This window comes from Agelaius tricolor, unplaced genomic scaffold (assembly GCF_023055355.1).
Source record: "Agelaius tricolor isolate 1412-34295 unplaced genomic scaffold, bAgeTri1.0.p SCAF_5, whole genome shotgun sequence".
Lineage (NCBI taxonomy): Eukaryota > Metazoa > Chordata > Aves > Passeriformes > Icteridae > Agelaius > Agelaius tricolor.
In genome coordinates this window covers 16,498,964-16,519,266 of record NW_027269265.1, presented here as the reverse complement: position 1 = coordinate 16,519,266, position 20,303 = coordinate 16,498,964, and the positions used below count along the sequence as shown (strand labels likewise).

Sequence of the window (20,303 nt, the reverse complement as noted above, 5' to 3'; positions counted from 1 at the left end):
AAAGTGAAAAAAAAATTCACAGTTGTCAGAATTTCTCTCTTCTGAGCATTCTATCTGTGCACCAAAAAGGCCATCCATATGAGACCCATTATATCAGCTTGTCAACAAGGTTTATACAACATATGTTTCTATAATATTCTTTCACAATGCTTCACAGATGAGACATTGTAAACGAAGTAGACTTACTTAATTTCACATTTAAAATGACTATTAAGAAGTCTTAGCTGTTCTTTGTAGTTTCTATTCTTAACACTGTTTTGAGAAAGCTAACTTAAAAAAAAATTATAGTTACAAGATGGTAATACTATGGATATTAATCTATTGATACTTATTACTATATTGTACAACTGCTTCACTAAAGCAACCAAAAGTCATTAAGTCATTAGTAAAAATTCGAAGAAAATATTAAATTTACTATTAACAGATTTACTGTAGGTTTATAGAATATCTTACTCTGATGTCTCTGGTTTGTTTGTTTGGGTTTTTTTTTTTTGTTTGTTTGCTTGTTGTTGGTTTTTGGGTTTATTCTGTTCTAACTTTCTGTTTTAAAGATAAATCGTTCTAGCCTCTAATCCTTTTAAAGCAAGGGCCACGTTCTCCTACTTGACTGTAGGGGAATTGTAGAACCCGACAGGATTCTCTGGGCACAAATGAAATATAAACAAAACACTGACAAACATTGAACCTTTGCCTCTGTGACACGTCAGACTTAGATCACACCAGTGGCAAAACAACCTCTGTACTACAACTCTGCAGTTTTATAGAACCGGTGTAAAAGCAGCTAATTAACTGAGCATTTATCTAAACTAAGCAAACAGAAAGGAAATAGTGTTGATTGAGTGCTGTCATTACGGAGCAACATAACACTTCACGGAATTCAGAAACCTCTCAATAATAAGCCTAAAACAGGTTCACATCTGCTATTAGAGCCTGGGACTATATTTGTGTATTCTCCAGATCCTGAGATCACAAGAGCGGAGTAAAAACAAAAACAAAAACAAAGGCAGCAAAGGCAGCAGCATTCGCGAAAGGCACCAAGCCGCGACCAGCTCCCTCCGGGCCGGTGCGGGCAGCGCAGGCCCCGCCACGGTCGGTCCGGAGGGGACCGGCGGCCGGAGGAGGAGGAAGAGCTCCCTCACGGAACCAGGCCCATCCCGAGCCCCCCTTACCGCCCACTTCCTCCGCGCCTTCCAGAAGGATGTCCTTGGTGAAGCTGGAGATCTGCCCGGTGAGCGAGGACAGGCTGTCGCCCACCTGCCCCAGGGACTGGCCCAGCCCCGAGCCCAGCCCGCCCAGCCACGATGCCATCGCGGCTCAGAGGCCTCCGAGCCTCGCTCGGCCCTGCCGGGCGGCCCCTGCAGCCGCTGCCCGCGGGCCAAGGGGCCGCCTCCGCCTCCCTGCTCCTCGCTACTGCGGGTCGCGGCTCCTGCTCCGAGCTCAGCACACCGGGCTCGGCGACTCGTCCGTCAAAGCCGCGTTCATCCTCCCAGCTCCTTCGGCTCAGCTGCTCCTCCCGGCTTGTCTTGTCCCGTCCTGGCTCAGCGACTCCTCCCGGCGGCTCCAGCCGCTGCCACCTCAACGGCCGCCATGACACCCCTCCCAAACACCATCGAGAGCGGCGGCCCGGGCTAGAGCGCCGCCTCGGAGGCGGATATGGCGTGGGCGGGAGCAGAGGATGCCGGGATGGCGGCGTGGAGCGCCGTGTGATTATCGGGAACTCGCCCGTCCGGGTGGATCTGGGCCATGAGCAAAACAGTGTGTTGTGCACGAGATGAGACACAATTTGTGTTTGTTCTCACAACACACACAAGATCCTGAAGCCCCGGCTGCTTTGGATGTACGTGGAGTGGAATGGGAAGGGAAGACTGAGGGGACCTGGTCAGTGTCTATCAGAATCTCAGGGAGAGGGGCCAAGGGGCTGCGTCCGGGCTCTTCCCGCTGGAGCCCCGCAACAGGACAAGGCTTCTGCAGCGGGCAGAAACTGATGCACAGGAAGATCCACCTGAATATCAGGAAAAACTTGTTTACTGTGCAGTGACTGCTCACTGGAACAGGTTGCCCAGAGCGGCTGTGTGGAGGCTCCCTCACTGGAGATACTCGGGAATCATCTGAATTCGGTGCCATGTGCTCTAGGATAACCCTGCTTGAGCAGGGAGATTGGACCAGATCACCCACTGTGGTCCCTTCTAACCTGACCTATTCTGTGATTCTTGGTTGTATTTCTAACCAGAACCCCAAAACTGCTCCAATTCCAAGTTCTTTTTGTTTTTTGATCAAGTGAGGTATTTAAACTTGGGACTACATGGAGTACTGCACTGTTACAGAAAAAGCAGTTTTGTATCAGTCAGAATGATCGTTATAAAAAAGGCTGATATAAATACAGGGAAATGTATTTATACATTTACATATATATTTATACATATACATAATGCTGGACTTAAAATACAGGGCAGCTGGATCACTGCTCATTTCAAATTGATCACTACATAAAAAGATGTGTAATTAAAGGACCACATCAACAGCAAAATGAAGCTGAGAAGAGCATTCCACAGGTGAAATCTGTTTTAGAAGTCTGAGAATGCAGCAGGCACAAAACACAGGCTGGCAAACATTACCAGACAGACATGGAACAACCTGCTTGTTGCTCCCCAAACAGGATCTTGCAGAGCTTGGTGGAGGGTTCAGGGCTGGCCTGCAATACTCTATCACCTTTTACTGGCCTCTGCCACTCCCAGGCAATGCTAAGGCTGGGCATGGTAAGGGCTCCAGGAGTTTAGAAGTTAAAAGTTCTCTAATAAAGATTGTTTTCCCTCTTCATGGAACAATTACTCTCTCAGGTTTATAACTGATTTCACCAGTATATTTAATGGCATACTTGTCACCCTTATGATTATCCACAATAAAACCAATCATGCACCATTTCAAATCCATTTCTGGCTTAAAAAAAAAAAGCATCAGAATTGTAGGAAGTACTGGTGCTATGATATAGCATGGAATGTAGACATGTACCTTTATCAGTTTTATTAATTTGCACTTTTGGGTTTAATGGAGATGAAAAGTTTATAATACTCAAAAGACCCCTTATCATTTGTTTAACAAAGCCCATATGGGTCCTCATGACAGTAAAGATGTGTCATTTAGTTTGGCTAAAGAGTTTTTACGGGAAATTCAGCATTTTTTCAACTAAGATCACAGATGTCCTGCAGACATTTAAAATATTTAGGGATGATAAAAATGTCTTTTATGATGGTTCTTATAATGCCAAGTAAGGGATGTAATCAATAAAGTAGTACAGAAGACTTTTTGTACTGCTCTTTTTAATTACTACTCTTGCAAAACTAGAAACTATTTAACATTGCAAGTAATTTTTTTTAGCTGACTGACTTCATCCACTGTTAGTAAGGGAAATCATCCAGTATACTTTGTTTTGACTAAGTTACAAGAGCAATGCATTGTGTCACAAAAAGAATGAGTATTCTGGCTGCAAAGCAGGAAATTATAGCTTTAAAAATTAGAAAGCATACAATTTTAAAAGATGTAACATAACTACAATTGGCACCAACTTCCTTCCTTAACAGGAGTGTCTTTACACAACTTCTGGAGTACCAACAGTTGCAAGGACTCAGAGATGATAAAATGTCAGCAAGACAAAACTATCCCACTGCTCTGTCTAAACACCTCTGGTGCAAAACCCACTGATACCAGGGGTGAGATTTCAATGTTTGATGATTCTGTGTCCAATCCACATGTAAGGGAAAGCACATATGCAAATACTTGAGAGAAACATTAGAAGCTATAATCATATTTATTTAAAAAAGTGATATCAAATACAACCATATATATTCATGCCTATTTGGAGAGCATTTTCAAAATATCGAACAGTGCTGCCATTTTCCAGTCAAAACAATGACAAAGCATTTCAGCTTTCCCTTTTTAAATCTTTTCAGTATTCTATGCTTTATATACACAAAATAGGAAAAATTATACAGGAATCCAGAGCCAGAGATGTGATAGGAAAACAGTCTTGACAAAAAAAATCTTACTGAAAATGATTTCTAAAATACACAACTATTAGGTAAGAGATGAAAAATTATTCCCTTACAAAATCCTAACTCTACAGTGATTTGTACACAGGGGGTTTCATGTAGCAAAAAGTAACATTTTATCAAAGCTTACATGCTTTAAAGACAAGATCAAGGTTCTTTTTTTTTTTTCATTTTGCTTTTGCACAGTGGCGTTTAAGTATTACATCCCTTTTTTCCCACCTGAAGTTCCCTCCTGAATTCACACAGTGCCTGTACTGAGGACGGGGGGAGATTAAAAGAAAAGTGTAGTTATAATTATTTTTCTTAACAAAGAAAATAATATATATGTATTTTGATTTGGTGAAAGCAGTTGAAAAGTTACATGTATTAACTGTCTGGAGAACTGTAACTGGGGAAGAAGGTGACTATGGCAAGTTACATACTCCAGCATTCCCTCCATCTCTGAAATGCAAATAAGGCAAAATGTGTGCATGAGGATTAAAACAATTTATTGCAGAAGAGCTCATGCTATTAAGATGAAAACCTAGACACAAGACAAAGCTACCAATTCTAAACTGAAGAAGTAAGTATTTGGACCCAGCCAGTTTGAATGTATTAAGTATTGTTCTCACTTGACCAAGTGATTGTGTATATGGAATAAGTATGTATTTATTACATGTTGGACATATTTTCTTTTTTTTTTTGGTAATGATTTGTGAATAATTATCAGGATTTTCCAGGACTTAAGTTTGTTCTATGCAAGACAGTAATGGTTTACCAAGCAAACAACATAATTTTCTACCTAAGCCCTTAAAAAAAGTTTCCACATCAGTTATTCTCTTCCTTGGATTCTTATTTCAACTCCTTTAAAAGTGAAGTGCTGGTAACGTGAATTGCAAAATACTACTTTGTAAGTCTGAATTTTAATTCTCTGATCCTATTCCCCTATACTGTATTTTTCTGTACAAGGCCACCATTTTTATGTTTTCATTATTGTTTAAACCAATTAATACTAGAAAATGTCACATTTTAGAACTGTAACATGTTAATTTTTAAGCCAGTCAGTTTCCTAATAAGACAAACCAGCTTGCAAATGATAATATTTGTCTACTAGACACCTGTAGAAGCCATTTTAATCCCCCCCCATTCTGTAAGTTTGTAACAGAAGCAGTAGTCCAACAATAAAACACATCATAGATTTATATTTGTATTGGTTATTTTGAAGTAGTCTGCAAAGTAATGAAGTATGACAAGTCAGAAGAGTACCTTAGCTGAAAACTACACTTAAATTTGCTTCAGTTCTTTGAAGGGCACAGGAAGCCCAAATCTTAAAGTAAGTGAGTATCATATCATATATTAGTTTCAGGTCTAGAAAAATATAAGCATTTAAACAGCTCATATTTGTACTTGCTGTGCCTAACAAGAACTGCATGCAAGTATGACTGCGTTACAACTCTTGTTCCTCCTCCCTTCACTGTAATACCATGAAAGCAGTTTGTAGAATTATACTCAGAGAAGTAATTATGGAAGATATTTATTGGATTACTCCTGCCCCTTTTATTTTTACATAAATATGACATGTGACATAAATTATGGCACAAAACCATAATTTATGTCACATGGACCATTCACTGGAGAACAGTAAAATCTGTTGAATGAATGAAGCCTGAAATTCCATCAAATATAATTCTATAATTAAAAAAAAAAAACCAACCCACTAACAAAAACCAATGTCTTCTCCCTTACAATGGACTTTGGCCTAAAGCTATAACATGGGAAAAAACCCAACCCTTCAGCTTGACAGGGTAGGTAACCCCAGAAGTACACTCTAAATTAGTAAATTAAAAGCATAGTTAAGTCACACTGATAACTGTTTATCATTGAAAGAATGAACACCAAAAAATGACAGCAGTTTATTGACAGCTTCTTGGCAGGCCCAGACATTTTGAACTTGAGACCTGGGTAATAAAAAATGTACTGTCAGCAATTAGTATGAGTTTTTTCCTTGGGTACAGTTCAAACAGAGGCCCAGTCACTCCCTACAAGTCCTGAAAGGAGGTTGTAGCATGGTGGGGGTCAGCCTCATCTCCCAGGTAACAAATGATAAGATGAGAGGAAATGGCCTCAGTTTGTACCAGGGGAGGTTCAGTTTGGGTATCAGGAAGTGTTTCTTCCCTGAAAAGGTTGTCCACCATTGGAACAGGCTGCCTAGGCAAGTGGTTGAGCCCCCTCCCTGAAGCTATTTAAAAGAGGTGCAGCTGTGGTGCTTGGGAACATTACATTTAGTGGTGGACTGGCTGGTTTAGGTCTTTTTCAGTGACAAAATTACGTGAATTAACAGATGTAGCTTCAATTGCCCTCTCATATCTGCTTGACTACATAGATGTGCCTATATCATTCAACTTGACATTTCTCTAAAAATCAAACTGGTATTTGCTGACTGACAGCATTTCTCCATAGAAAGGATAATAGCTGTCCCTGTGATCACTGACTCAGCTGTGCCTTTCAGGCACTGACATTTTATATTTCTTCCATATTAAAATACTGGGGTGATTAAGTGACTTATGATGTGACATGAAAGTTCAAAGGCAAACCTCCATGTTTTAGTGATTATAAAATCATGTAGTTGGCCTGGGTTACAGTCAGTGAGATTTAAGGGGCTGAGTTTTTGGGGTTTTTTTAATATAGGGCTGCTAGAGCTAGAAATAATATTTTTATTATGTTCTTAGAGAATAAAAGGTCTGAGTTCCAAATACTGGCATCAGCTTGCCCGTCTACATCTATTTATAAAAATGAGTCTTATTTCAGAATTAGTTTATGGCACAACCAAGAAAGGAAAATTAAGCTGTGGTTAATTGACAGATGAGAAAAAAAAAAAAATCAGTGCTTTAGACACCTTTCTTGCTTTCAGTTTCAGAGAAATTTCAAACTGAAAGCAGAAATTCACACCCTGAAAAATACAGCATTTCAAAATGGTATATGCATACATGGACTTTTAAATTGTTCAGCTATATTAATTTGAGACATCACAAATAATTATAATGTGGATGACAGGATTATTTAAAAAATACAAAAATCAGTTTTTAAAAAGTAGTGCTGTCTCATGTCAAAATCCAAATTGTGTAACACATACCAGTGGTTCTGGTGACATTGGTGAAAATCCAGCACATAGATAAGAAAAACAGAATTTAGCCCAACTATGCATACTATAATAATATCCCAAGCTATCAGGAAACCATTGCTGTAAACAAATCTTTACTGAGAGGTAAGAGCCCTTTCAGGTACAGTACTACTTGATGCTGAATGTGTATATCCATCTAGCTACCATTCATCTCCTACTAATTTTAATTAAACGTTACTATTGTGCAAAGATGTAACTTTAGAATATTTTGATAAAGAAATTTGGGGTTATCTTTGAAAGATTCTTAGAATGCCTGTGCTAACTGTTAATGCTTTAACTGGACTACAGCTTATATACTCTATCTACAACATATTTCCATATAATTTATATGTAAACAGAATTTGTATTTCAAGCACCATTTAGGAAAATGAAACATCGCTCTTTTGTTGCACTGAAGTTCAAGGTCAGGTTTGGTCACCCTGTTACACATTCATCCTGGATATCAAAGCAAATGTCTTACAACCAGTAGCATAAGCCATCTCACATACTTTGCTTCCCAATTTTTCTCAGGATCAGAAACAACGTAATAAAAAATTGTAAGGTGCATGAATAAAGGCCATTCCTGAAAAAACTGCAACATTCTGACAGACACTCATGGAAAGCATTTCAGAAAGAACATCCACACAGGCATAAATACTCATTCTTAAAAGAGCTACTTGAACAGGGGTCATTTCAGATTGCAGGAGTGCATCTTATGTGTGTGGCACTGACTTTATGGCACTGAAATCCCCTCCTACTTTCTCTTAGACTCAGTTACAGCTCTTTCATACTGAAAGGCCAGAATAAAGGGTTGGGCTTGAAGAGGAAAATTCTCTGGAAGAGGTAGAAAAGAAAACCTGCTAAACCCAATTGGATATATGTTGCTTTTGAAGTAAAAAGAAAGTGGCTTTAACAAGAAAGAACATAAGAAAACAATAATTAAAAACAAACAAGAACAACAAAACCCCAAGCCAAATAAGGCAAGTTATCTGCTAAAAGACAGTATGTTAAACACAAATCTAAAATTTTACAATTGGAAGGTAAAACCAAGAATTGTTACAAAGTCAGAAATCACTGAAAGACTCAGGAGTAACATTATAGTCAACAATACAATTTTGTCTTGAATTGAACAGTATGAAATTGATGGGTTCTTATTTCTCCTGCAGAATGGATAATTTCAAAAGTGGACAGCAGGATCAAAAAGTTGACATTAAGTTGTTCATAATAAACAATCACAAAATAAATTATTTAAGATAATTGGAATTTAATTACTCTCTCCATTTTAGAGTGATCTATTAAAAATAATTTATGAGCATAACTTATTACTTGTATCTGTTTTTCCATTAGTACTGAAGAAAATAATTTGATGCTGTTTTCAGCACCATTTGTATCTTCTATAGAATTCTTCAAAAGAATTTAAACTTGCTTTTTTAATGCAAGATTTAAAAGCTTTACTTTTTAAAGTTACAGCCACTACCCTTGTCTAACTTTGTGTGAATGGTTCCAGTAATTTTAACAACACTACTCTTGTGAACAGATGTTTGGTAGGAGTGCTACAGTTCTCTAAATTAGTGCAATCTTTTTTGTATTTGCAGATCCTCTCTAAACTGACCTCCAGCAGCCCCCCTTTCATTCCTGCTTCCAGAACTCTGAAGTGAACCCTGCTTGTGCAACATCCACACAGTAGAATTTTAATGGAGACTTAGCGTTTTGACAATAAGAGGGAAAAAATGATGTTATTTCTCCTCTTCTGAATTCAAGTGGTTTCTGACAGACTCCAGAGACATATTCATGGCTGCTTGAAGCATGTCTTCTTCACTCATATCTCCTCCTAAAGACAATACATGCATACAAGCTGTAATAAATTCACAGTTCTTAATTATAGTTAAATGCTTTTGTTGTTTTCGTCCACACCCACCTTTTCCTACCCCACTGACAAAACTGGTTTTGTTTTCAAAGTCACTGAACATTCTGCAAGCAGTTTATCACCAACAACAGTCAGTTTGTAACAATATACACCAGTTTTGGATCACCAATACCTGACACTGGTAAGGTCTACACACGGTCTTCTGAAAACTGGTTCCAGTAATTTTGTCAGATACTATGCAAGTTGTCATACAACTTTAAAATTAATTTAGAAAACAAACAGTTGGGGTAATAGCAATGGTCTATACTTTGAAATGGGATATTGACATTCAAATGGAAACAGGCTTTTCAGGAAAGTGATCCTTTCCTTCACTGCCAATACAGTAATGGCTGTAATACACAATCCGAATGGCTGCTCAAGTGCAAAGCAGGCAGGGAAGGAAAATTAACAAACAACACAAAGATGAAAAAGACACATTACAGTGTTGAATGAAAGGTTAAAAAACAATACCTGGGCCAGGTTCTGGAGTGCTTGAACTAAGAGTTGCTTTGTCCTGTAGGTTTGGAGTCTGATTTTGCTGCTGTAGCTGTTGTTGCTGTCTGAAAGTGTCATAAATTTGTAAGAGAGTAAGATTAACATCAGTATGAGACGTGAGTCAAGTCAGAAGTAGAAGCTGTTTGGTACAATAACAGCCCTGTGCCCAAAATCTCTTTCATCACTTCACCCCGATAACCTTCAGATATTTATCTTCCCAGTATTATATTCCAAGCCACAAGAATATTTTCCCAGGATTTGGTAGCTCTGCATTCTTATCCTACCATATGAAGTCTAACTCCTCCCATCCATAGCATTTCTCCCTGGTCTTTATTTCCTTTATTACTGTAAGACAGAGATAAGGAAAAGCTACAATAGTTCAACTATCTATTAGGAAGGTACACCAGAACAGTAACATAAAATATGTACAATGCTTTTATGTGATGCACATGAGAAGCATCATTACCCAAAGCAAAGTCTTAGAGAAATAATACTTTTTGTTGAGAAGGTAGTTGCAGAAATGTACAGGATTTCATTTAAAATACTTCAATAATGTATGTTTTCTTTTCTTTCTTCACAAGACTTGCAGTAATAACAAGACTACTGCATTATTAACAAACACTCTCTTACTAGAGGTTTCTCTGTAGGAACCACCTGAGAATAGTAAAATTCAGGTACTGTTAGGAAATCATATCAAGACAGAAAATTTGAGCTGGACCTCAGTAAGAAACCCATCCACACCCCAAAAACACTGAAAAATACATGTACTTCCACATGCAGTTTTCTATCAGCTACTTTACTTTTCAAAATATGCTTGTCTTCTCCTTCGCAGCTCTTCTGAGGAAAGGGACTCTGTCTGACTGCTGTGAGACGACTGAGGCACATTCTGTGGTAATGAGCCTGAGAGCTCACTTCGACGGCTACCTGAAAGCAGAACATGCCATATCCTACTAACTATAGTAAAATGAAGTTAGTAAATAAAATATAACTTAAAAAATGCCCTCAAACTTGAAAAGAAGAAAGACTTTTTTGATATCTAAGCACCTAGAAGAACTTCGCTGGATAATTTCTCCTCTCCTCACCTTAGGACTGCTTCCCTTTCCTCCTGCAACCCTTTGCCAATTTGTTCTTCCTTCCTAATAATCAATAACAACATCCAAGTTACAACTTTTCAAAAAGCAGGAGGGAGATAGTTACGTACAATCCTGGATTGTCTTTCCATGCCTCAAACCAGTCTTTCCAGAGATGGTGACACATGCTGGAAAAATTGCCTGACAAACTGATTCCAGGAGCTGCTTAAAGCACTGTAAGAAATTGAGATGAGCACTGCACCTTGCATGCTGAGCTGAATGGCTCTGCGAAGATCAGCCTCTTCATCCTCCATATCAATTTCCTGCCTACTTAGAGCCAGGGCTCTCTGAAAATTCTCTTCATCTTCATCTAACATGCCTGTTCCTTCAAAAGGATGGTTAACTTCAATTGCTTGGTCCACATCACTTCTGGATAGCCTGTGAAATTCATACATTCATAGCAAAATTTAGACAGAAATGATATTAGATTTTATCATGAGGTTTAAATTAGTATGTTCTGCCAATTTAACTCTAGGTTTAACTTTGGGAAAAACATTCTTCTTGTGAAAGTCTGTTACATAAACAAGTATTTTCCTGAAAAATGAAAAAGCACAAAAGGGCTGCAGAGCAACCTTAACATATATTTGCCACACACTGACCTCTAAAGCAATGTACATGTTGATAAGAAGCTCTTACGATAGTAAATCATCAAAAATGATAAGCCCACAAAAAGCTGTGATACATGTTATTCCAACCTACTGCTATTTGAAAGTTACACCAGCAGAAAAGAGTGCATACAGTCTCCTTCTCAGGAGGCCTTGAAGGCCACACTAAAGCAACAGAACCCGTGTAAACTGTACACACTTTCCATGTTACTGCTAATTATTCCATCAATTTACAACATCAGTTTAACTTTACAAAGGGGAAAAAAAGTAATGAATTTCTCTGAGAAGCCTAAAGCCTTTTTATCAGAATGCAATTTGTTCACTATGAAAATTCAGTTAAATCATTGCAGAAGTGCATAAAGTACTAGCTTTATACACTTTAAAGGATGTTTTATATTAGCAGAACACATAAAAAATGAGCAGCACCACAATGTTACAGTGAAATTATTCCAAAAGGGAATGCTGTATGATTTATATGACTTGGAATTCAAAGATCAGTTTCTTGTTCTTTACTACTTATGACAGAATGCACAAACCAGTCTTAATTATAAAAGAATTACTATTAACCATAGTTTATAAGATTTGCCTGAACCATTTTCCTCCCTAAGTCAAAAATCTGCAATATAATATGCTTATGTACGTGGAAAGACTCAATCAAGTCAGCTTTTGCCCACTTAACAGTACAGCATTTTTAAGTTATTAATTTTAATGCACCATCAGCTTGCTTTTCCCGTGTGCAACAGCAGTACACATTGAACTAAAGGTACTTCTTGTTACTTCCAAATTACAAACCAATCATACTGAACATTATAAAAAGAAAATCTTTATTTGCCTTACCTCTGATCTCTTGACTGTGCTGCCTCTTCTCCGATCAGTTTTGGTCGCTGCATCTGCTGTACCCGAATCATCTGCAGCAGCTGATCAGCTTCACAGTCTGGCAGGTCACCTTTTACTACAAATATGGAATAACCTGAGAAAAAGAAATTGTAAGTCTACAGCATTAAAGTGCAGATACAAACACTCTAAAATGCACACTATATGGAATACAATCATGTGCAATTTAAGATGTAAGACTCTACCTTTTATTATAAGGACTTGCGTTATTTCACTATTTCAATCATAAAACTAAGGGTAGCTACTGAATACGTAAGTTCTAAAAAATTATGATTATTACCTACTTTTAATTAATGAGATTTAACATCTGCAAGTTACTATTACCTTCCTGTTGTAATTGAGCCAAGAAAAGTGCAAGATATGTATCTGATATTAGTTCTGGACCCATCAAGAGAGAGTTCAAGTTAAACCACTGTAATTAAGAAAAAAAAAAGGTTGAGAGAACAAATTAGCATGAAGATTCCTTGGTAATCCATTCCTGTACATTATGGTAATTTTTTATTATGGAATACCCAAATAAATCTAGTAAAATAAATTATCAAATAAAGTGTTTTGAAGCATAATACCTATACTGCTAAATGTTGTCCATCAAATACTTTAACAGGATATCTGAAGTGTGGAAATTACTGCATGCTGTCTCCCATTACTGAATACTGGTACCAGGGAAACACATTAAACCAGATAATCTTTAACCATTTTATTTTGATTTATTATTTCAGGCATCATTCTAAAATTCTGCTTAATCCTAGTTTTAAACCTGAGACTAATGCAGTAAGAAACTCTTCATCAGCTAATGCTATGTGTTAAGAAATTAATAGATACAGAAAACAGACATTCAATTATTTCCATTAAATACTTTCATGGAACATTTCACCTTTAATAGCTGGTGATGCTGAAAACTAGTGTTTACCCTTCTCTTAGATAATTTTTAAACTTAAATTTAAAAAAAATTACTCAAATTTAGTATGCTGAGAGTACAGCACTATATTACAACAGGGGACGCTTCATATAAACATACACAAATCATTTCTAGTTACCCAAAGACCGTAATTAGTAATTTATAATACTTCTACATAGAAACAGTATTATACTTACATAAAACTTCTAGAGAGGAAATATATTCAATGTGAAACCAGATATTCTACCTTTAAACCCCCATATATAATTCCAATGTAACTAAAGAACTTTTTTTTAGACCTACTCATTCAATATTATACAGTTTTAACCAGAAAGCACCATTTGACTTAGTGGAAGGAGAATTTTATCTCCATTCTCACAGAAATGCACTGATCTACCCAAACTTCCATATATGCACCCACACACTTGCAGCCAGGCTCATACAACAGATTAAGTGACTATCTGCCACCCTGTCATGCAATCACTTCATTTGCCAAAAACACTCCTTGCCACTAGTAAAGGGTAAAAAGACCAACAGTATAGAAGAGTTGGGGAATGAAAAGTTCCGTAAAAATCTGATGGACAGACTATAGCAAGTTTTAAAAGACACTATGGAGGAGAAAGTTTTGTTAAACTAATTTTGCTTTAACTGTAACAGAGGAGAAGCAACCTATTTTGTCAAATGTTCTCATTACTCTCTAGGTAACAGACACCTAGTACTGTCTTCATGTGGTTACAAGCCACAGGTAAAAGAGGAAAAAAGCATTCCCTCTCCAGCTTAGGATGTCTTGGGTTAGAATGCCCTCATAAAATTCCACCCATCGTGGTTGCATTGTATAATAAGCATAATTTAAAGACAACCATTTTGATATCAAATAAACAAAAAATGCCTGTAAACATTAGCCATACTTTTAAACTAAAGCCAAACAGTAGAGTTTAGTTTTCTCACTCACAAGTGACTTTTCTTTATTTTTTAAATCTTCATGACAACATAAGTAGACAGAACTTGAAAAAAGGAACCAAATGGGCAGATTTCTGTCCCACTATTACAGACTCTTAAAGCTGTTTTCCCTGAATGTTTTCTCTGAAAAAAAGCCCTGAAGAAACCAAACACCAAATCTGCTCATGTTGTATAAAAGCTCATAAGCTTTTATATGTACTTTTGAGTATCCATTATTATCCATCAAAAACTTGAATATTTTCTTTTATCTACTGCCCATTTAAATACAAAATTATTTTACAATGCCACTATCTTACTGTATTAAAATAAATTTGAATTCTGTAAGGATCCTAATCTTTGTTCAGGATTCCCTACTCCCCCTGACTCCCCAGTACAAGTTTTCTTCAGTATTTCATGCAGACAAAAAAAAAAAAAAAAAAAAAAAAAGGAAATAGCTTAAGAAGTCACCTAAGACCCTACCAGAGCTGTAGCTCCCTGAAGGACATTCACGAGGGAATTGAGGGAATTGATCCTACAGTCTTTTCCCAGGCTAATATTTACAATGACCTGCCTGGCATTTTTGTGATAAAACAAACATTCACCTTTTTTTTTAATATGGGATACTATTAAACCAAACTGCAGCAAAAGCTTGCAAAAGGGAAGCACAATCTACTTGCAACCACTTTTCCACACCCATTTCTGAAGTTAATTTTAAAATAAAAAAAGACAGTGTCACCTGTTTTCCTAACTTTCGAACTGTAAACCAGTGTTCCTTATAATTACAAATAAATGATTTTTCATTTCTGTAAAAAGAAAAACAAAATATATAAATAAAATTAAATACTCTAAAATCAGAGTACATAATAATGTTTAAGATCTTTGCTATCACTAATTCAAACTTAAATATAATAAAGTTTCAGTAATATAACCATTGATGTTACATTACAGAATACTCATATTGCTTTTAAAACATTCAGGAAGTTGTCAATATCACTGAAATCTCCATATATCTGTGATGCCACAGATACTAAAATATCATGAAGGCACAGAGGACAGATGTTCTCATGTACCCCCAAAAACAAAAAAAAAAGAAAAAAGAATCAAAGCCAGGGGGCAATACAAATATCAAAATGCAACAGAGCATAAAACAGCAATTTAAAAGAAAGATTTAAAATATAGATTAAGTGTATTTTTACAGTAAAATAAAAGCAAGGTGCTAAAAGAGTCTTACATAGGATCGATCCCAAGTCTCTGGTACTCTGGGCTGTTGAAGAGGATTAGTTCTAAACCCCACACTTTCAAGGCATTGCTTATAACCTGTCAAAAAAAGTACACTTTTCATGAGTCACACTGTTCAAAATCTGAATTCAAGCAATGCAATCATCTTAGCTATGCTAAACAATTATACTGCTTTCATAAAACTTTATTTCAAAACATTGCCAGGAAACCTAGGAATCACATTACTCAAAATGCAGCTGTCATGAATCCACATGCAAGCATAACACTCATATCTTATCTAAGGAGAAGTAACAAAACTAGGATTTAATTCAGCTGTGTTAATGAGCATACTCCTCCAAACAAAGCTGTCATTTCACCTTCCACAGACACTTTGGTAGTTACCATCTCTCTACTTGCAATGCACTGCTCTGCCCTTACTTCCCCCTCCCCCCCCAATACAATCTCAATCTTTCTTCACAGTAACTGTTGGGAATTTTGTACTACTGGATTATCACAGGATCAGTCAGTCTATTGATCTGAGCACCAACTCTTTTACAATAACTCTTTAAAGGTACATGAAATAAGGCTGTAAGAACTTTTAAGTTAACCATTCTAATTCCTTTCAGCAGGCCAACTGTGCCTCAAATGACAAAGCAATGACAGGACAAAACAGTAAAACAAGGAAGCATTTTTTTCAGCTACTGAAGCAGCCCAAAGACAGCAGGAAAGCCAAACTGTTAATGGTTTCTTGTTAAAAAGAAAAACAGCTCATTTGGCCAAAAGGAAGTCAAGCTCTTGAGGGAGCCTGGAGAATTGACAAGTACCACTGAAAGCTTGGGAGACAGCCAAAGATGCCTAGAGCTCAAATCTAAACAAAACCCCCAATTTGGTGTTCAAAACTTTTTTTGCTGTTGGTCTGGTTTAAGTATTTATTCTTAATTACTTTTCCCTATGGCCCTAAAAAAACCAAAAACACCCAAGAAAAATCTTCAGATCACTGTGATAACCCTGTAACCACTGCCAAGGGCTTTCCAATCTATAATTTGAGAAAGCAATCTGAATTATGCTTTTTCACCTGGAAGACAAGGTCTACACCTGAAGTGCCCACAAAAAACAGCTTAGAACTCAAGCTTATTGCCAGCAGGTGTCATGTCACAGTTCCTGAATCCATGTTTCTCCTATGGATTTGAGGGCCCATCAACTGAATAACTGCAAGTCACTATTCTTAAAGGAAAACACTCTAACATTTGGAACTCCAGCACTTAATCCCATTAAGCCCATAAAGTGGTAACTAGATGGAAAAGCTCAATGCCATTTAAATTACATAAAAGAACATATATTGCATAAATAGAAAATGGTGTCAGAAGAGAGCTGTGCTTACTTGAATTGAGAAGAATCCACTATCATCCATATTTACAGAAGGCTGCTGCTCGATGTGAAGTTGGAAGGGAGAAAGGGGAAAAATGGTATAAACATAAAAGGTCAAAAATAATTGAGTTGTGAAAATAAATGTAACTGCAGATTCTTAAAGTAATGATTTATGTCCTTGTCTGCAAGGCTGATTACAATGCCCCCAATAGGCATTTTAATTTAAAACTCAAACCTTTAGAGATGTTCAGTGCTTAAAGGGCAGACAGACATGGGAATTTCTGTTCCTATCTGACACTGGCTTACAAAAACAAAAGGCAAATTACTAATCCTCCTCATCATGCCTGATCTTCCTACTTGTAAGATGAAGGTAATGTAGCTTTTTGTAGAATTATTGTAAAGCTGTACTAGTAACATTTGAAAATGACACATCTAAGATACATGAATGAAAAGGCCTATATATTTAAAAACCTTTAGCACTAGAAAATTAACCTTGTCTAGCTATGCAAGAATAGGTCTGTGCCAGACAATATTTCATTTCAGGCAATATCAAGCAACCTCAAATGAACATAATTTTTACCTGTAAAAATGTTCTGTATTCTTCACTAGATACTCCTCCCTCTGCCATTCTCATCCTTTCTTCCTCATCCAATTGCTGTGCAATAGAGGATAACTCAACAGGACTAAAGTATTCACCTTGCAGCAAATTATTCAGACAATGCTGAGCACACAATGAGCCTTCTTGCTAATAATGGAAGAGAAAAGAAAAACGATGGAAAAAGAAAAAAAAATCACCCCAGGTTAATGCAAACTCTGTAAAATGACTCAACTGTTTCACTCTGGCAAACTTCCTGCCCTCCCCACTCCTGCAGAATACCATATATTCTTCCAATGTGTTACACTGCAAGCTATAGAATACAATCCTCCCAACAGCTTGATGGGAGAAAAGTCAACATGCATACTACCTTATTTCCTTAAGGGAAATAAATTTCATGTAAAAATTGTTTTTGAAAACACCATTAATATTGATAATGACCCAACAAATCACACAGAGGCTCTACAACCATCAGAACAATGAATTCTATCCTCTTCCAAAACATCAGTATATGAAAATCAAACAGTTAGATCTCTACTTCCTAGAACAAACATTTTCTGTAACAGACAGTCTTATTATCTTTTAACTATTCTTCTCTTCCAGGGGTGGCTATGGACAATCTGCCCTCCACGTTATTGCTGAGAAAGTGATTAGGAGCTGGACGAACAATAAAGCTCCTTTTCCACATGAAATTTACATATAGGAAGTAGATAAATTAGGGTCATGCCACTAGTCTGAAAATCTTGAAAAGAATGATGGGGAAACAAAATATTAAATTCAGCATAATAAACAATGAATTTTATTTTTATTGATAGACCAGTTGACATTGATTCAAATAAAAAACACTTCAGATACTTTGTTACATATCCAGCCCATTACAGGTAACAGAACTATAGTGTAAGATTTTTAAAACATCGGCATAAATTTTAAAAGAGCTAATTAACAATGTCAGACATGATTTGGTAGTATAAATTTTAAAAATCTCTGATCTGAATGAATGTATGATAGGCTCCATCATTTCCACCTATGAGATAAAATACTGCCTCGTTAAAAAAAAAACACAATGTAAACCTAGCAAAGCAGCTTCCCATGAAAAGCAATCTTTTTCTACAAATAACTGTAACTCCATGTGCAAGACAAGTGACATCAGTTTTAAAATCCTGCTCTTTTGTTTTAATCAGTCTTCATTTTATTTACATTAAGAACTCTCCTACACATGCTCTTCGTTAAAAACAAAACCCCTCAAGAACAAAACAGAACACCCCTCCCTCAAGCCACACCCACAGAAACTAAGAATACAAGAATATGCCTTTGAGGAATATTCTTTAAAATTCCATAAAAGCATCACACAAATCATATGTAGAAGCCTCCCATGATCTCCCTTACAGCTGAAACCTCGAAAGTTCCCTTTACTCCAGAACCTTCCTATGGCTTCATCACTCGGTTGAGCAATGAGCTACCAAAGCTATGCTGGCTGTACAGCCAGGCTCCAGTGGAACCCGGAAGCCTCCTCCAGCTCATGCCCTCCCTGCAGCAAGGAACTCATGAGCAAACAGCAGCTTCTGTCCCTCTGGGACCACATCCCTACTGCTGGCCGCATGACAAAACTGTGACACAAGAACCTGCTCAACAATCACAGCTTCTCCACCAGAATATGAAACTGGTTTAGAAACAGAGAGATAGTAAAATACCACTGAAAATTAGTTGTATTACATGCTTACATAGTAATTTCTCTAAAAGGAAACTTTTTAGTAATAAACAGTTAATTCATACTGTGATAAGCTAACAAAAGAGTACATTTTGTTAAACTGTTTTCAAAGCCAGACTGAAGGTCACTGAAGCAGAGGCCATCACGGCTGAAATCCAACACTCACTCTCTGAACAGCAGCTACTTAACATCAGAACACTTGCCAAATTTTGAAACCCAAACCTACTCCCCAGGTTTTATGGGTTTCAGAACAGCAATTTTTTAAAGGAAGGTACACAGCTATTTTACTTGACTTCTTAAGGAAACCAATCCTACATAACAAAACAAAGTAACAGAACTAGTAGTAAGGTTAACACAATAAAGTTGTAAAGACACTGGCAAAGTGCAAGAACAAATCCAATTACAATTTGAACAGCATTAGAACAGAAATAGGTCATATTTGCGAAGCTGGATAAATCACAGCATTTCACAGCAGCATTTGTCCTCCAGAACAGGAAATACTGTTCGGCACACAGAAGCGCACTGTGTGAACTGCGATTTCTCTAGCGGCTCTCCCACTCCCTGCTCATTACACAGGCACAGCCAAGCCAGGCTGTGACGAGACGGCTCTGAGAGCACAGGGGCAGCCCTGCCTGCCGCTGCTTATCCTCGGACTCATTCCTCTGCCATGCGAGCTCCCTCTCAAGAAACACAAGTAGCTGCAGCCCACATCTCCGCACACCTGGGGCTGTTTCTGCGCTCCCCAGAACACAGTCCCCGTGCTAAAGCGGACGCCTAGCTCAGCCCGGCCTCTCCTTTCCCTGCAGGGCTAGCAGCGTCTAGCCGGGACGGGCCATAGGCACAGGCACCGTGGAGCGAGGGCCCCGGCTCTCCCCCGGGGCAGAGGACAAGCCACTGCCGAAGGTTCGAGATGCGAGGGCCCCGGCTCTCCCCCGGGGCAGAGGACAAGCCACTGCCGAAGGTTCGAGATGCGAGGGCCCCGGCTCTCCCCCGGGGCAGAAGACAAGCCACTGCCGAAGGTTCGAGATGCCAGGGAGGAACAGCGCGGCCCGACCCGACACAGCCCGAGCGCACCCCGGGGGCTCCCCCGCTCTCAGCGCAGGGATGGGAGGCCCGGGCACCGCCCCAGCAGCTCCTCAGAGAGAGCTCGCGCGCCTCCCCCGTCCGGGCGGCCCGGACGGCCACAACCGACGGCGCTACAGCCAAGGCGGGCAGGCAGCGGGACCCACCCGGTCCCCCCGCACTCGCTCCCTCACTCACCCGCTCGTGGAAGATCGACTCCATGTTTACTGTGGCGGCCGCAGCCCCCCTCCCACGTGACCCGCCCGGCCAATCGCAGCGCCCACCGCCCCCCGGCCGCGC

At 38.4% G+C, this 20,303-nt stretch overlaps 2 protein-coding genes across 6 annotated transcripts in view; both read right to left on the bottom strand.

Annotated features, from left to right (window-relative positions):
* The window catches only part of TRIP11 (thyroid hormone receptor interactor 11), a 28,173-nt gene extending 26,529 nt beyond the window's left edge, over positions 1-1,644 (bottom strand). For both annotated transcript variants that reach the window (XM_071426589.1, XM_071426590.1), the window contains exon 1: positions 1,170-1,644. In XM_071426589.1, the coding sequence (XP_071282690.1) occupies positions 1,170-1,308 (139 nt within the window). In that variant the 5' untranslated portion in view covers positions 1,309-1,644. The remainder of the gene's footprint in view (positions 1-1,169) is intronic.
* A 2,142-nt stretch (positions 1,645-3,786) lies between these two features.
* ATXN3 (ataxin 3) lies at positions 3,787-20,296 on the bottom strand. 4 transcript variants are annotated; one of them, XM_071426592.1, is made up of 11 exons: positions 20,202-20,296; positions 17,219-17,383; positions 16,652-16,696; positions 15,284-15,369; positions 14,789-14,855; positions 12,540-12,627; positions 12,159-12,291; positions 10,919-11,094; positions 10,387-10,510; positions 9,563-9,651; positions 3,787-9,040 (listed from the first exon to the last, which is right to left on the bottom strand). In XM_071426592.1, exons 1-11 carry the CDS (start codon positions 20,223-20,225, stop codon positions 8,922-8,924), a joined length of 1,116 nt encoding a protein of 371 aa, XP_071282693.1. In that variant the 5' UTR covers positions 20,226-20,296; the 3' UTR covers positions 3,787-8,921. The 4 variants fall into 4 exon arrangements, with proteins under 4 accessions (XP_071282693.1, XP_071282694.1, XP_071282696.1 ...); XM_071426593.1 differs by having other exon boundaries at positions 3,787-9,016; XM_071426595.1 differs by lacking the exon at positions 10,387-10,510 and having other exon boundaries at positions 3,787-9,016.
* Positions 20,297-20,303: the final 7 nt, after the last annotated feature.

Coding starts and splice junctions, on each gene's coding strand:
- ATXN3 (XM_071426592.1), bottom strand. CDS start 20,225: ATGGAGTCGATCTTCCACGAGCGG. Junction 14,856..15,283: donor AGACTTGGGATCGATCCTAT/GTAAGACTCTTT, acceptor TTCTTTTTACAG/AAATGAAAAATCATTTATTT. Junction 9,652..10,386: donor AGACAAGCATATTTTGAAAA/GTAAAGTAGCTG, acceptor TGACACTTTCAG/ACAGCAACAACAGCTACAGC.